The sequence below is a fragment of the Tinamus guttatus genome, unplaced genomic scaffold, assembly GCF_059628265.1.
Source record: "Tinamus guttatus ecotype Peru unplaced genomic scaffold, ASM5962826v1 Tinamus_guttatus_pri_ptg000356l, whole genome shotgun sequence".
Lineage (NCBI taxonomy): Eukaryota > Metazoa > Chordata > Aves > Tinamiformes > Tinamidae > Tinamus > Tinamus guttatus.
In genome coordinates this window covers 2,486,379-2,503,759 of record NW_028288890.1, presented here as the reverse complement: position 1 = coordinate 2,503,759, position 17,381 = coordinate 2,486,379, and the positions used below count along the sequence as shown (strand labels likewise).

Sequence of the window (17,381 nt, the reverse complement as noted above, 5' to 3'; positions counted from 1 at the left end):
CCTGGCCACTTCAGCTGTGCAGTGTCCTTGCTGTCTGGTCCCTTGCACTTGGGAAGCTGGCAGTGTCGTCATCCCAGCTCGGGTGGTGTGAGCTGCTCTGTTCCTGCCTCCTACCCCAGATTTTATCCAGCTTGGATGCTGAGTCGTTTTGGAGCTATCTTGGCTGGGGGTTTTCCCTCAGCAGATCTGCTCTTGAACTCTCTCCATTTGCCCAGTGAAGGTTGGGCTTCTGCATGCCACAGGATGTGCCTCTGCTTTGTCATGCTACAAAGTGAGCAGGCAGCTTCCCAGCAGTTTGGCTGAAGCTCCAAATGTATTAGGAAAATTGTTTCATTCTTTATCTTTTATCTATCTGGAGGAAGGGATAAGTTGCTTGCTTGGTGTTTGAACAGTAACCTAATCCCAGGGTCTCTGCTGGCTGCCTAGTTGCACCCAGATGCCAGTAAAACTTTGCATCTGTGGTGTAACCATTCTCCTGAGCAATCTGTTCATCACAGCTGTTGCAGGCTCAGCTCTAACGTGCTTAAGGGGCTCTAATGTGCTTAATGTACCTTCCTAGAGGCTCCCAGAGAAGATTGGTCTTGTAGGCCAGACAAGGATGACCTGCATTGAGTTGTGGGAGCTGTTGTGATTTCTCCTGCTGCTGGTCCAGCGATGCTATATTGAAACCACCTGTGTAATGAGGAGGTTTCCTGTGTCTTGCAGTTTCTTATGACCCTTAAGATCAGGACAACTTCTTGTTCTACCCTAGTCAGACAAAATAGTGTTAAATTTTTTGTGCATAGTGATTGCGGACATTAAAACAGTATTTCAGTTGGGAGTAAATAGAGTAGACAATCATGGCATATCAGTTAATGTTATAGTTTTCAGGAGACGAGCATTTTCTGCTTCATCTGTGGTGCCTATGAAATTGCCTCCTTTTTGCTGTAGCCTTTGAGAAAGTCTGTCCCTGTAGTCCCTGTAAATCTGGAGGTTTACCTTGAAAGCCATCATCTGGCTTGAGCAGGGATGGCCTCCAAGCTTCAGCGAGAGCGAGGCAGAGGTCTTCCACCACAGGTTAAGAGAGCCGTTAAAATCCGAAACATGAAATTCCTCTTAACGTCAGTTTCAAATATCACCCGAAGGTGATAGGAGGGGAAAGCAGTCTCGCAATGCTGGTAGTCTCTGTGACTGCCAGCTGCTGCATCTTCTTTTCTTTACATCTGTACACTAGCTGGTTCAGCTTGTCTCATTAGAGAGGCTCAACAGAGCCTTTTGATTGATCCTTGCACGATGTGCAGTCTGCATATCAAAAATGCAATCAGTCTTCCTGTTCAGTATTCTTGAATGTAAGGTTTCTTTTTGCTATTCTCACTTTAACAGCACATTGCTGTTCCTGGAGAATTTTTTTCCAGGCTAGTTTTCAGAATAACAAAGCAAGAATTCTGCAGGATCATCCATTTTGGCTTCTCTGCTTTTAAAGACTTTAGTGCTACAGGGTCAGTAGCAGAGGTTGGGGATATGTCACCCAAGAGTTTGGCCTGTAGTTGATGTTTCTCAGTTTCAAAAGTCATAAAGCCACAGGGAAACCCTTCTCTCCTTTTCTTTCCAGTCAATCGAATAATAAATCCCAGAGCTTATTCCAGTGCATTAGGATTGCCATTTGAAATCCTGTTATGTAGGAACTCTTTTATGTGTTTAGTTCCCTTATTTCTCTCCAAGCTACAGTCACATGCTTGGAAAAAGAAGCCTGCCCTCCCTCACACCCGGAGTTTGCAGCAGGATGGATGGTCTCACTGCACACAGGACAGGAGCGATTGCAGGTGTCACACAAAGGTGTGTTCTTGGGCTTGGGGCCATCGTTGCTCAGCATGAGCCGTGTGCCACTGGCTTAAAGTGGAGGCATCTTCCCTAAAATCCCTAGGGAAGCTACACAGTGTAGTCTGTATCTGATAGCAGTGGACAGTTACGATGGTCTCTCTGGAGTTGAAGATGATGGTGGTAATAAGTGTTCTCAATGGCCTTGCTGAGAAGGGAATCTCTCTTTTTTTTTTTTTTTTTTTTCCCTCCCCACCCTGTGGCAGTACCTTCCCAACAATTTCCAATCTCACTCTTTATCAGGGTAGCCAAGTACTTCAAGATTCCGAAGACCCAAGATGTTAAAATCAGTTTTCAGATCTTGATTTTGCAGAGGAAACTTCAGGTTTCTGACATGCCTGTTAATCAGGCTGTGCATGCCAAAAATTAGGGAAATGACCAAAAGCTTTGTTTTGATTTCTTTTAATGCCTAGTTAGCACTTGTTATAACTGTGATGGATTCTCCCTCTTCAGACACAGTGTAAGAATTATAGGTATAGGGATGAGTCCCCTTAGTTCTGAATTGGTTGATACCCCTCCTCATTGCTGTGAGAAGAGTAGGTGAAAGAAAAGCTTGGATTTCTTGGGGCTTGACGACTTTGCCAGTCTAAGAGACAAGTTGATTCCTTTTTATATTCCACATCTTACCAAGAAGTCTTGTTGAACTATGCAACCTGACTTGAATAAAAATGAACTGAAGCCTCTGAAGACCTCTGGGATCTTCTTGGACGCAAACTGGAATGATTAAATAACACTAACAAAACCATCTCTTGTGTTGAGGAGCTGATGCTGGTCTCTTAGAGCAGAGCAGCACACCCTGGTAGTTAACTTCTCTGTGAAGGGCCTGGAAACTTGCTGTTTAAATGGACTTTGTGTGCTGGGAAACAAAGAAGTGCAGGTTTGTGGCTCGTCCTAACCTCTCTTCTTACTGTGGTTTTGCAGTATTTCTATTCCAATGCTTGTGGTTTGGGTGACATCCAAGAGAGACTTTTCTAATCTCCTGTCGTCTCTTCTCCGTGCATTGCATTTCCACCTCTATTCATTCTAAGATTTCTTAACAGGTATCTTTTTCTTCTCCTTTTTCCATGTTTCTTTCTCTCCTCTAGCTTCTCAGCTATCAGAGATAGTGGTAATGCTTTGCTAAAGGATTTTGTTCCCTTTCTGGAATAATGATCACAAAAGCTTGCATGGTGGGATATGGTGATGCATGTGACAGCAGACCATGGTGCCATGTGACATGATTGAGGAAAAATGGTGCTGTGAAGCACAAAGTGGCACTGGAACAAATCGGAGCTAGCAGGCTGGGGCCGTGTAGTGTGCTTGACTTCAGCATGATGCTAAACAGAGCTGCAAACAGGACTCTTCCAGGAAATTCAGGGTGGGTGGTAGGCTGTGACAGCTGAGTTCCATGTTTGTCCTATCTTGAAGTCCCTGCTTTTCTGAGGATTAAAACTATAGCAACTTCCCTAATGTAGAACCACTGCCAAGAATCCAGTCTGGCTCAAGCCACTCTCCACACTTCATAATGAAGTTTGAAAGAGCTTTAACATCTTGGTGTTGGCAGAAACACGATTTTTGAAATCATGGTGTGGTTGGAGACTAGCTGGCTCCAGCTGCTGGTAATGGGGATGGAGACTTTCAGGGTCAAATCTAATGGTCTTAGGGACAAAGTCATGAACTCCTGGCTGTTGGTTCAGGACGTAAACGTAGCAAGGTATCTTGAGCCTGAAGTTGAGAAGGGGAGTTGGGAGGCTCACGTTCTGTTCTTAAATGTTGCTGGAGCTGTTCTGAGGGGCCCTCAGTAAGATGTTTAAAGCCTCTGTATGCTGGTGCATCTAAAAAAAAAAAAACACTAAAGACCTTTTCACATCAATGTAGGGCCAGGTCGTCAAACTCGCAGTGACTGCAGGCTCCTAAGCACTGTTGAGTGCCAAGCATTAGGTGGGACAAGCTGGTTCCCAGGCCCTATTAGGCAAGTGGCTGGATTGGAGTTGTCAATATTAGCAGTAACTGGTGTGCTTTGTGGTAGCCTGGAGGGCAAGGGTGTGATGTCCTAGGGAGCCCGCAGTGCTCCCCATCGCTGGGCAGTGTCGATCCAAGCCCAGGCTGCTGTGTGTTGAGGAGGAAGCTTGTGCAGCCCTCTGCTCTGGTGGCTCTGGGAGAACGTGGGCTCTGAGTCAGCTGGCAGAAATAACAGGTCCCAGCTATGGAAAAATTAGCTTTTCAAAAGCTATGTTAACCAAGAGTAAGATACTGCTCTTTGGAATAACCTTACCAAATGTCACTACTGAGCTATCAGGTATGTCTGCCTGTGTCCCCTGCCCTGTGGTGGGGTTTTGGGTTGGATTCATGCAGTTTCTGGCTTGATTTTGGCCACGTGCTTGGGCAGGCCTGGGGCAGTGCTCTGTCTCCTCACAGCTCTCCGCACTCCTGGAGGATCCTCTTTCTGGAGGGTTCGGTGTGCTCCAGTACCTGCATCGTGCATGGTCTTGAGGGGAGAAGCCTAAAGCTGCAGCTTGCAACACTGTAATCCCAAAGCTTCAGGCTTTCCCTATGTGTGCCAAATTCCTTTGGCTGTTAAATAAGAGCAGGAATTTTGAGGAGAGCTTGCAGAGTACAACTTCTGTATTGCTTTTAACTTCATGAATAGAAGCAGTGATTTGTCTGGCTGGGTACTGGAAAACCCTGACTTTGAAAGATGGGTGGTTTAAGGCAAAAGCTGAGATTTATGCAACTCGCCATCTTACTTTGATTTCAGAATCACTGTGGTGTCTTGCGCAGGGCTCGTTGTGTCTGCAGAGAGCTGTCTGGCCTCCAACAATACTTGTTTTTAATTTGGCCCTGGGGATGCTTTGTGCTGAGCCCAGAGCTAACAAATAAACCCTGTGAAACCTACACTGTGAGAAGGATGCAGCCCTGCTCAGCAATGGGAACTGAGGCACAGGGTGGGGAGGTGACTTAGGCTAAAGACAAAGCTGCAAACCAGGTCCCTGATGTAGTGTTTTGTCACATGGTCCTTGCTCCTGCTGGGCTGCTTCAACAGCTCAGGTTCAATTGCCTTGTGAATGTGACCTCTGGTGAGAGGGAAGGAAAAAAAGGTGATTCATATATGAGCTGTATTTTAACGGGCACATACAGGAAAGGAAAAGCTAATCTTCTATCTAGAGGAGTGCTAGTCTGGGGAGGGGACAGTCAAATGCACGTGTAATTCTGGAGCTCTTTTTTTGTGGGAAAAGGGGGCTTTTTACATGACAGACTTGTAGAGGAAGGAGGACAAAGAAATAGCTTTCTTGTTTGTAGAAAATTTCCCCAGATTTGAGGAGAGCAAACAAGCCCTGAGGAAGCTTTCTGAAGGCTGGGGATAAGCTGTCTGGAGATGGGAGTGAGAAAAGCCAAGGGAAGTTCCTTGGAAGTAAAGGATCTTAGAGTGGAGAAGTGTTGGAAAAAAGGAGCCAGGGGAGGGTAAGATCTCAAGGAAGAGTTGCATACTGGGCTGGCTCTCCAAGGGAGACGCATCTGTGTGTAGGGTCTGGCTATAATAAATTTTTTAGCATCACTGTGGAGACCAGACTGCTGGGAATCTGGACCATATGCAGAAGGCTGCCTCAGTCTAAAACATTGCTTAATGCCATAGAAGGAGCAAGGAGAGGACGCGGGGGCTGCAGCAGCTTGTGGGAACACGTGTTGCCTTGTGCAGGGAGAGGGGTCCACGATGAGCCCTCCACGTAGCAAGAGCTGTGGGGAAGAGCCAGAAGAGCATGAGGGTTTAGAGAGAAAAACAAGGACTGCAGAATCAGGTCCATGCTATGGTAAACACTTGCTCAGCAATTTTTTGTGTCTCTGCAGCTGGGAGTGGCAGGGTGCTCGGGGGATAGTTCCAGGCCAGAAGATATGTGATGAATTGGTAGTAGCTCTGCCTTGGCTCGGGCAGTGCAGCCTGCTGACTTCTTGTCTGTGTTAGTTACAGGACTCTTATCAGGCCCACGTACAAGATGTCCTATCGAACGGTGACCACGCTGGAGTGGAGGTGCTGCCCGGGCTTCACAGGGAGCAACTGCGAGGAGGGTAAGTGACCTGGCCCTTCATCTGCCCTACGGAGCACAAGGGGGATGTGTGCGTGGACCAGCTGGGCTGAGTGGAGCTTCAGTCTTTAATTTGCCCTGTGCCTCTCAAGCATAAGAACAAATCACCTATTGTTTCATTCCCCATCATAATAAGGGCTTTTAATGCCTAGTCGTTCTCCTGAAGGCTAAGCTCCAAAGGTGTCCTTGGGAGAGATACCATGCAAAATACCTGCAAAAAAGGCTAAATGGGGTGGGGGAGCATAATGAAGAAATGAGTACTGGAGTTTGGCCTTTTCATAGATGTCTGCTGAGGTAGAGTGTATGCATAACTGGCATCCCCATTGCAATACTCCAGAAAATGTGTTTTCTCCTTGTCAGTGTGCATCTCCTACATATCCCAACCTTCATCACTGCAGCTGATGACAGATGGCTCCCGAGTGGCTACTGGCAAGAGCTAGGCCTGTGAGCTCCAGACCCAATAATGTGTGTTCCCTGAGAACTTTGAATTGTGTTAGCATCTCCTGTTCCCGTTCCATCGCTGCCCTGTCTTACGGGTACCACAGGCAGGTTGCCTAGTACACGCAATGCACTTCCAAGTTTGGCATCTGATCTGCGATGTTGGAAAAAGCCTTGTGCTTTCTCCGAGTTGGGAAAAAAAGGAAAATCTTCTCCCTTTCTCATTGTGATGGACAAAAAGGGCGTGATGCGCATTTCCCTTTGGGACATTCTCTGGTTTAACTATTGTTTCTGAGGCATAAAAACAAGCCCAGCTTCCCCATTGAAATTCAGGTTTAGGCTCTGTGGCATCAGCCAAATCCCCCTTGTGAGTGTTCATGACCAGAGCCCCCCAGGGAAATGGTGCTGTGAGTTTGCTAGTCCTTTGCCAAGTGACCCAGCTGCTGGATGACTCACATGCACCATCTCCAAGGCGCTGCAGTCTTGTAGCTGGCCCTGGGTTTCTTTGTGCTGCCATGTCTTGGTGTTAATCGCACAATTTGGGCAAATCACTAACGAGGAAATTTTCTTGTTAACGTCACAAAGAATTATGGTTCCAGACAGCAGTTCCCTTTGGGCTGCTGAGGAAACAATAGCTTCTCAGAAGCTTAACAAAAGTCTTAAAAAAGTGGCAAAGCCACCATAAATCACGATCAGCAGGATCAAACCTTGCCTTTTAGCATGCTGCTAAAGGAAGGGAGCCTGGGAAAGGGAAGCTGTTGCATCTGCTTGGCTTTTTACCTGGCCAGGCAGGGAAGCGGGTGACAAGGATTATGGCAGAGCTGTTATTTCCAGAGTAGCTGTGGTTCAGCCTGGCTGAGGATCGGAACAGGGACCTGAAGCTTGTGTGGAGCCTGATGGGTCTGTAGGTTTGGGCAGGTGTGAGATTACATTTCAGTGGTGCTGCTGGTGAAAAGGAGAGAATCCGGCTCCCTCCCGCGGTGCCAGATCCATCTTGGCGATGTTCAGAGGAAATCAAGAAGCCGGTGGAAGCCTCTTTGTGAGAGTCAGCGAGGATCTCGCAGGAGCAGCTCTGTGGAATGAGGTGACAATTTTACGCAGTCAGTTTTCAAGGTGGAACTGCACTTTGGGGCTTGGATAACGGCTGTGGAATGTGAGCAGAAAGCCAGTAGCAAACCCTCCCTTTCATGTGTCAGATTTTACTTTTTTATTTTTTTATTTTTTTTATTATTCTCCCCTAAAACATCTGGAGCTACCGACAGTCCCAGTTGCCTTATTTAAAAATAAATAAATAAATAAATAAGGGGGGGGAGGAGGTGAGGGAAGGCGTAAAACCACCCTCACTCTTTCCCTCCCCCTTTCTAGTGGAGCAGGGATGTGCTATTTACTTCCTAGGAGCAACTTGTAGTATGAACAGGGACCTCCAACTGGCTAGAAGCATCAAGTTTAAAAGCAAACTGCTTTTAAAAGCAAAAAAGTGTTTAGAAGCAAAATGCTGCTTACATTAATGCTGTTGCTAGTGTCAGTTTGAGTTATAGGTTTTAAAAAAAGAAAGATATTCTTTTTAAGAGCTTTTTTGCTACTTTTGGCAACCCAATGGAAAGCCTCTTTCCTTTCTCCACCCATAAACTGTTCTAAGCGTACATCTGTGTGGGTCTCTGCTGCAAACAGCAGACAAAAGAGAACAGAAAACTGAAACAAAACAAAAACAGAGCAATTAGGAAGCCACAGCAAATTAGCAGGGTAGAGTTTCAAAATGCTTTCATCTTTTTCTTTTCTTGTATTAATTAGATTTCATCTCAATATTTAATTTCAATTGTCTGTCCGACTGGAGCTTCTGAAGTTGAAGGTGTGTTTGGAGGCAGACCAGGCCTGCCTGTTTGTGACTTGCATATGACAGAAATGCTTTGAATATCTGCCAGTCTCTGTTCTTCTCCCTGCCAGTCAAATGGCTACCACAGTATCTCTGGGCTTCCATTTTGTAGAAGATGCCTCATGTTTCTAGCAACCAAATGATTTCCTCATCCCTTCTAGGGGAAGCAACGTTGCATTTTCCCGGGTAGGACAGATTAAGCCAAAAGAGAATGGATTGATCAAGAGCACGGAGGTCTGGCTGGGGAATGGGGTGTGCATGGGCATGTCTATGAGGTTCCTTTTTCAGACTAGTGAGTTTTGCAGCTTGAAATTGGAGAGGTCCTATCCACTGACTTCTACATTAATCCCCAGGAGGGTGGATGATGCTTATTCCTTTTGTGCCATTCTTTAACGGTGCCTTTGAGGGAGCCAACATATGATCCATCTTCCAGATGGACTTTTTTTTTAGCTGCCCTTTTGCAAGGTCGTTTTGCCCCTTTTTTCTGTGCTCTGTTTCATTTAGCATTTGGTCGGGGAAGGTAGGATGGTGGCAGGACAAATGAAGGAAGCTGTGTGAAAGGGCTTGCAGTCATCCAGAGGTGGCAATGCAGCTATTTCCACAGCTTCTGCCTTGTCATCTCCCAGCTGTAGCCAGCTGCTCCGTGTTGGGCAAGGGGATGTCCATGCAGATGTCCCCAACTACTACAGTCTCCTGATGCTTTTGAGACATGCCCTCACTGAGAAACCTCCCCTTCCCAGCAACATGCTGCTGATAGAGCAAGCTGTTAAATGGAGCTCAAGTATTACAGAGTGTCTTGACCCTTAGCTAACAAGTTTAGCTTGAGAAAGTAATTGCTTAACTGTCACCAGCTGGCAGGCACCTAGTTTAATGGTGAAGGCTGCGTTGTTTAGGTTTAAATTATCTTGGGAATTTAACTCTTGCATTGCAGCTGTCAAAGAGCAGCAGCATCTGGAGGAAGCAGAGCTCTGGAAGAGAATGCTGCTTCTGCCTCTTGCTTGGCTCCTAAATCACTGCAGTGGGATGGCAGCTTCCAGGGCATTTCCTTTCCCACTGCTCAGGGCACCTTCCCTTCTCCCAGCCTCCCTTTCCTGCCTTCCCTTCAAGCAAGGGCATGCCAGCCTCTGGAATTCTCCAATACCTTTCCTATAGTTGTAGAACGGTGATCAGCCAGTTGAGTTGGTTAAAAATCACCAGTTGTCCAGGACTTTCTAAAGAGTTTCTTGCAATTTTCTTGGACAGAGAAAGAGACTTAATGCAAACACATTTGGTGGATTTAACTGTCAGTAGATGCTAACTTTTATTTTTCAGTTTGGGCCTTTTTTTTTGTTTGTTTTTTGTTTAAACTGGTGCCCAAGCCTAGGACAGGAAACGAACACCCTGAGCCACCCGGGCTGCTGACATGAAGAACACATGGAGGAGGGCAGAGCAGAGGTGAAGAGGTTTAGCTGTTGCAATCATGCATCAAGCTGATGGATTTGAGTCCAGGATGATGCTGACACTTCAACTCTGCCTCTTTTTTTTTTTTTTCCCTCCTATACAGCTGAAAGCTCACAGGTAAGTGAAATCTCTAGGGAGAGGAAAAGTGTCCCTAGCAAGTTCAGGGGCTCAGCACTGCTTTAGAGTTAGCAAGCCAGGTGAGATCTTATTTTTCTTTACAAATTTCACATATATTTCTTGTTTGTTTGTATTGCTTGAATTTGGGACAGTAGCCGGTATTCTATTTACCCCCATAAACAAACTGACAGGAGACAGCTTAAATGTTTGGGCCAGAACTGGCTCCAGAGTAACTTTGTACAACTAAAGTGATGCTATTGTGCCTGTGAGGCTTAAACTTTTGCTTGTTTAGTGTGTGGAGAAAGAGAATTTGAGCACCCAATCTGCAGAAATAATTTGAGATTTTTCTTTTTTTTGTTCATTTCAGTTCCTGGAATAATTTTTATCTGCTTTTAATAACTGTTGGTTGAAAATATTGAGATAACACTCAAACCTGCTAGACCCCTGTGCATTTAGTTTTTGATGCAGAGCAAGAAAATGAGGCCTTTAGTGCCCTCGATGTGATATAGTGCAAAACTCTCTTACTGCTGGCTCAGAAAGATTCTTGTTCTCAGGAGGGGAAAAGCAGAACAGCAATGCAGGGAATGACTTGTGCTAGCAAATGCAATTATGAGGCAAAATGTGCTGAGGGCATGAGAATGTCCTTCTGTTCAGAGGACTTTAATGGTCACACATTTTCAGATATATCCCTTGGTAAAATAAAAAGAGTGAAAGACTTTAAAAAAGAGTGAAAGAAAAATCTAACATTTGGTTTCTCAGCATATTTATTTCTAAAAATTTCATTCTAAAATTTGATTTGAGAGTTTAGTGATTATTAGAAACTGTGTTTATGAAATACATTTTAGGTTGTTGCTTTGAGCCTGAATTTCCTAATAATCAGCTAGTTAGTAAAACAATTGGCAGGTAGGTAGTAAAAAATGTGGTAACTAAGTCTTATGAAATTTTTTTGAGGTTAGTATAAAGCTTGTCAAATGAGGGTAATTGTCTGTGATTAAGTTGATGCATGAAAGCAGCTTTCTGTGTGGTGTTTGTTTATATAGTGTCCATAGATGTCAGATAGTACCTGCTTGATGTTGTTGTTTGTGCCTGTTGCTTGTGGCTTTTTAAGCTGTATCAGTGACAGCAGCTGAGCCTGCTTTGAGTGCTTACTGCCTTTAACAAAAGGAAAAATGGTAGTGATCTTGAAGCTCAGCAAAGGAGATAAACAAGTAAGGAAAGGCTTACTGAAGCAGTGAGGGATTTCATTACAGAGTTACTGTGTGCTGCTCCCATGAGGAGATGAGCAAAATTCTCAGGCCCCTGCCCATCAGGACATTGGCCTGGAGGGTCATGGGGTTCCCTTTGAACTCCACTGTGAACCTATAGAAAGAGGGGGAAGTAACAGCAGACCTTTGGCTTGTATGCCAAAAGGGAATTGACTCTTGGATGTCAAATGTTGCCAATTCGTTTTCAGCTGTGGAGCTGGTATTGTTTTATCAAATTAGGACTTCCTGATGGGAGAACATTCAAAGCGGAGGAGAAATGAAGCCTAGAGATTCTCGGTACTGCATTTCCCGTGTTGTAACCATATAAAGATCCACCCATGATGGATTTGAGAGCTTTTAGAAAGCATTTGCTATTAGATTTCTATAAACACTCCTACACATCTCTGGCCAATCAAAGCTGTTGCACCCAAGTGTTTTACCTCAATATTTCCTTGTGTAGAGCTTCCTTCTGTGCTGGCTTCCTAGCGTCCAAATCTTGAGGCAGCATCTGCTGGCTGCTGCTGTTTGCCACCTGCATCCCTTACTCCTGTGGCTTATTTAAAAAAAAAAAAAAGACAGAAGGTTGGGGGAATAGCTAACCCATCCTTTCTGTCCAGGATAAGGAATTTTCAATCATATTTTGCATCAGTCCAAGTTGTGCTGCTGCTGTCTACCTTGTGTCCTCTTGGAAAAGGAGGACTTGATAAGTCATGCTGTCAATCCTGCAGACATAGTACCAAAGTTATGAAAAACATTCTCCCAAAATACTCCACCCTGTTCCTCTTCTCTACAGAAATTCCCACCAGAGGTGGTGCAGGAGGGGTGGGGTTTTATTTACAACAGAGTTAACATTTTTCCAAGCGCACACCATAATTCCAGTGGCATATGGAAGTGCTAAGTACAATAATAATTCTTAGTTAGTGTCCACAGCTTGTCTCGGTGCCTTTCAAGGGAATGGTGGGTAACAATGGGAGAATTAAAGCTGCCCCCTGTAGCTGTATCAAACACATCTCCAAGACTCATTTCTGGTGCATCTCTGTAACTGAGATTTCCTGATGCTATCAGAAACTGGTGTGTTCTTATTGGGAATAGGAAATGAGGCTTAGGATGCTTTTAGAATGAAATGTCTACAGTTGGAAGGGGCAGCAATGAAGAGCATCTTCTTTCACCGACTCTTTCAAAGCTGGTGGACATTTAACAAGCTGTCTTGCATTTGTTTTTCTGAGCATAGCAGTTGCAAAATTACAGCTGATTCCCCACTGCTTTTCAAGAGCTTAGTTGTGAAACTTGTTGACTTAAGTTGGCTTAATGTTGCTGTTGCTGTCAAACGGTGTTGGATTAGATGCTTCCCTGAGGAAGACTTTAACAAATTTAACCCAGGAACATCCTTAAGGCACTAAGAAATGCCTGGTATGCAGAGTGCCATCTCTTTTCCTATCATTCAGGTAACTTTTTTGATGTATCCTGGAAATTTGGCAATGACAAGGGTTGGGGGAGAAAGAGGAGAAAGCTCTTGTTCTTCACCTCTAATGTAATCTTCATTTCAAGCTATGGCTGTGGATTCAGAATTGTGCTGCCATTGCTTATTTTTTATCATGCCCTACAATGGAGAATATGCTTTGCACCATATGAGCTTTAAGCTGCAAGTGGTACGGTAGCATTTGTGTTGTCTGTGATAGCAAATCCCAGTTATGGGCTGTTCCAAAACATTAACACGCTGGGGAGCACATGAAGCGCAGCACTAAGGTTCATTCACACAAATGCCACCTTCAGGTAGAAGCTGGGGATTTGCTGGGGACTTAAGAGGTCATAAATACTTTAGGATAGCTTTGCTATGTTGGCAACCCCATACTTTCAAAATATAAGTTAAATATTTGAAGAGAATTTTTTAAACTATTTGGTTTTTTTTCGTGCCTGTAATTGTTCAGCTCTTTGGACAGTGTAGGAGAGACGTTCCTAGGTTATGCTGTGTTTTAGCTTGGGTGGATATCTTTGACCTGAAATATGTTGTCCCTTCAGACCCTGACACTGCTGTTATCCTGGGTTCAGCTGGGACAATTGGTTTATGGATTTTGCATTTATTTCAACTCCCAAGAAGCTGAAAGTTGCTCAGTGCAGATGATCAGAGCATGAAGGTGAGAAACCACATCCATCACAAAGGCAACAAATTGCTCTTGAGCAAAACCTGGAAATCTAACAGACAAAGCTGGACTTTCTCAAGCATGTTGCAGGATATTTTCAAGTCCTCATGGAAAATAAATCAGGTATTTTATGTCTTGCTCCCACTGTTGTACATTCTGTAGCTTGAGGGAAAGAGGATATGTGTTTCTACAGTCTTTAGAAACCTAACTCAAAAGATGATCAATAACATGATACTACTTAGAGGCCTTTTTATAAGAACATATTATGGTGCCATAGGGACCATAAGGAAGGAATCACTTCCCTCAGAAGAGATGGATGTACGGGCTAAGCACAGGGTCTCTGCAGTGTGCATGGAGCTTGTAGCTTTCCAGGAGCTCCTCCAAGCAAGGCTGTAGTAACAAATCCATGTGAATGTGTTGCAGTAGTGGCACCTGGTTCTGTATCTCCAAGGGGTTGTGTATAAGAGTCAGTGAAGCTTTTTGCTTTGTTTTTAGATGCCACTTAGCAGTGGCATTTAGCAGCTGTGACATAAAGCTCTGAACTTTTGAGATGCACTTGGAGATGTTTGTTAAAATATTACCAGAAAGGATATGCTGCTATATCATTTAGTCAAGATTTGGAAAGAAAATCAAAGCTGCTTTTCCATGAGTCCTACACAAACCCTAATGCCTTTTAGGATACCACCAATGAATTTGTATTGGTGCAACTTCTCAAAAACCTTAAAGAAAGGTGGACTTTTTGATCTGTTGGGGGGAAGAAATAAAAAAGCTAATGAATACGGACTCTGTACTGAGCAGAGGCCCAGAAGCCAGGACCCCTCACAGGGAGCCCTCAACTTGCAGCTCTCTGTGTCAGCTGGAGCATCTAGTTCCATCTGAAGAAGCATGTGACGAGTGAGGAGTTTCAGCAAGTGTCACATCATATAAAGTCTGTTCCTCATCCTGAGCTGCCATAGCGCCCTATGATGACTTTGTAAGCAGTGGAAACTCATTTTGAGAAGCAGACAGAGTTGGGAGAGTAGACCCAGGAATGGGACCAGAGGTGGATTTGCCAGGGTAGTTTGTGAATGCGGTTTCATGCTTTGTGGAAGACCTTGAGGTGAGAACAAGAGGTAGGTGTCAGGTTTCCTTGTTGCTGAATCCTGGGCTTTCATTCTTAACTCCCTGTTAATAAAAGAGGAAACAAATGTGTCCCTCCAAATAATTTCTAGTTGAGTTTAATTTCACTTTAATGCTGAGGAAATACTAGGTAAAAGCTAGTTCATTGCAAATCATGCCAACATGGAGTCTTCTCTTGATGTGCTAATAAGCAGGATAAAGGCAGCAGAGCTAGTATAGCTCCATTTGGGAAGCTACAGGGATGTGTGCTAAATGGAACAACTTCAAAATACACAATCAGTTCACTCCAAACAAACGGTGCAGTGTAATTAGTTAGGGTTCAGGCTGTGTCAGTTTGGGTGGAGGTGTCAAATGGAGTTGCACCAGGGACTGTTCTCAGTCTGGTGTGACTTGATATTTCATTTAAAAATTGTTGAGAGGAAAGAAGGGAGCCCTCTAATCAGATCTGTGCATGTTACACAGCTGAGCAGTGCTGGGAATAATACATGGTAGACTAGGATTAAAAGGCAGTCAGGTTTTGATTAAATTGTAGAATTGGGCAGAAATCCATAATGTAAGATTTGGTCAGATGTGTGAGCAGTGAAATACAGGGGCAGGAGTAGTCAGAGCACAAATCTTGAATGGAAGGTGACTCGCAGGGCAGCAAGATCCCAAGGCAGGAGCTCCTCTTTGAGGAAGAGGATGGGACGAGGCTCTGTTCAGAAGTGCTATAAGCTCAGTAAAAGAAACGCTGCTTTGGAGTCTGGTGCCACAGATCCACTCTGCAGGTGTAATGCTTACTGCTAATGTATCCAGGAGGCTGTATCTGACACCATGTAGAATCTCGTATATGTTTCTGTGAAGGGGTGTCTGCCTGTGTATATCAGTGTTCCTCACAGCAGTCGAATTGCAAGAATTGCAGTGGCTTCTGCCTCATGAACCCTCAATCTGAAAGTTAGTCTTAATTTGTGGTACAGATCTGAACTTGAGTATTGCTAGTTTTGCTGTGTCAGGGTGAAGGAATGTGTACAGCTGGGAAAGGACCATGCCTTTAATATTTGAATATCTCATACTATTAAATAATTAGATTGGTTAACTGATCATTAGCTAGTTATGTACATTTATATATGCAGTTAAAATATCAACAGCACAGGTAGGCTTTCCTAAAAATAATATAACCGGTAGACATTGAGCTATCTGTTTTTTCCCAAAACAGGACCTGAAGGGAAAGCAGAGTTACTGTGGAGAGCGGGAAACATTTAATCATTTCACAAACATTATATTGCAAGATATCCTGCTTGTCACTGCAGCATAGAGAACACTTGCTGGGTGGGTTTGTAGCAACTTTACAGTTCTTAAAAGAAATTAAAGCTTAAAAGCTTGTTGATGAGCTTTCCAATGGCATCAGCTCTGATTATCTGCCACAAAGCTAGATTTCAAACTGCACTTAAAAGAGTTAATCAAAGTAGATTTGAGTTTAAAACTTTACCATTTAGACAAGTCTTGTTAGGTTTCTCAACTGCTAAAGCAGGAAAAACACAAAGGAAAGGCTCTCTGAAATCCCCAGTGAGTAATTTCACTAAGGACCATGATGATTTTTATTCTAGACTCCTAAGCTTCTTGCCTGGGCTCCTGCTTTGTCTCCTGCTTGGATAATGCAGACACATCCACAAGTATCATGCAAGTTTGCATTTCATTTTGAGCCCAGCAGGCCTAAAGCAATGAGGTTACAAGAACCTTCCAAGTTAGCCTGGAGGGACTTACTGGCTACAATTTGGATTTCTGGCAGGCAGTTTACTCCAGCCCTGTTCTGTAATAAACTCGGCATTCAGTCCCTGGCCTCTTATAGATAGTGAGTGCTGTTGTGTGTCTCTGTAATCAGTCTCTGGAAAGGCACAGATGTTTTGAGATGAGTAGCAATGGGTGCAGCATGTAGGAAAGGCAACATCAGGGTAGTACTACACGTGCAACCACGTCTTCTGTGTGATCTTCCTTGACAGGAAAATTCTTGCAGCATTTGCTGATTTCTGGTTGCTGATACCACAAAACAAATAATGCAAAAGCAACTATTGTTTGTGACTATTTGCTAAATCTTCCAGTTCTATGTATGCATCTGCTGCAAGCAGATCCAATGCTGGAGCATTATGGTAACAGAACAGACTGGGGTACAGGATTGCCCAAGGCAGAGACTCTGATTAATTGGGCAGCAATTCTCAGTAAGCAGGACTATAGAAATACAGAGCTAGAAGAGGTCCTGACCTTTATGTAGTTGTAGAGGTATTAAGAGATGGTTCAAGAAATTCTTGCTGGTTTCTTTATTTTCCTGCAAATGCCTATATGAATACACTGATCCAGACCAGCCCATCCCTCAGGGCAGGAGGTCTTTAACTAGACTATTTCCTGCAACCAGTGATGATGCCAAATCTGACTTCCTACATCAAGTGCTAGAGGCTTCTGCTGAAGCTTTCAGGTCTTGTTCTCAGGGAGAAGGGAAGACTGCTTCGGTAGCACAAGCTGTAGAAACTGCCCTGGTAGCAGTGAGACAGTATTAGAGCTTGTGGAATATCTTAGTTAATTAGTTCTTTTCCAGTAGCCAAATTGAATGAATGATTTAAAAAAACAAACAAACAAAAAAATACCCCACCACCTATTGCTGTTGCCAGCCTGTTGTTTTTTAGCTTAAAGAGCAGAGGCCTGTGGTAAAGGTTCTGGTTTTCTCCTTACTGGTGGTGAGAGTTGTTAAATGCATACAACTCGGTGCTCATCCAGTGATGGCTCTGAACGCTACAGCTAGCTGTCTTGCTGCAGGGATTTGCACTGGATTAATGTATTACAGTCCATTAAATAAGGGGAACAGTTATTCCTGAACTTGGATTATTCGATCTTTTCAGAAATACTGTGAAGTGATTAAACAAACAGTGGCTTTTCCACCGTTTTCCAGTTGTATTATCTGCTAAGCACATCTCCCTGTGTGATCTGCCAGCGATGCCTTGAACACAATCCTTCCGTTGTGTACTAGCTAGTCCTTGTAAAAGCATAAATAAGCAATTATTTCTATCACAGGTAGACTGAGTGGGAGGGAGAAGATGGATATTGGTTTGTTAAACATAGA

The 17,381-nt window shown here is 44.1% G+C and overlaps 1 protein-coding gene across 1 annotated transcript in view; it reads left to right on the top strand.

Annotated features, from left to right (window-relative positions):
- Positions 1-17,381, top strand: part of COL26A1 (collagen type XXVI alpha 1 chain) — a 139,191-nt gene that overhangs the window by 22,635 nt on the left and 99,175 nt on the right. Inside the window, 1 exon segment of the mRNA XM_088530101.1 lies at positions 5,798-5,901. Within this exon segment, the coding sequence (XP_088386227.1) occupies positions 5,798-5,901 (104 nt within the window).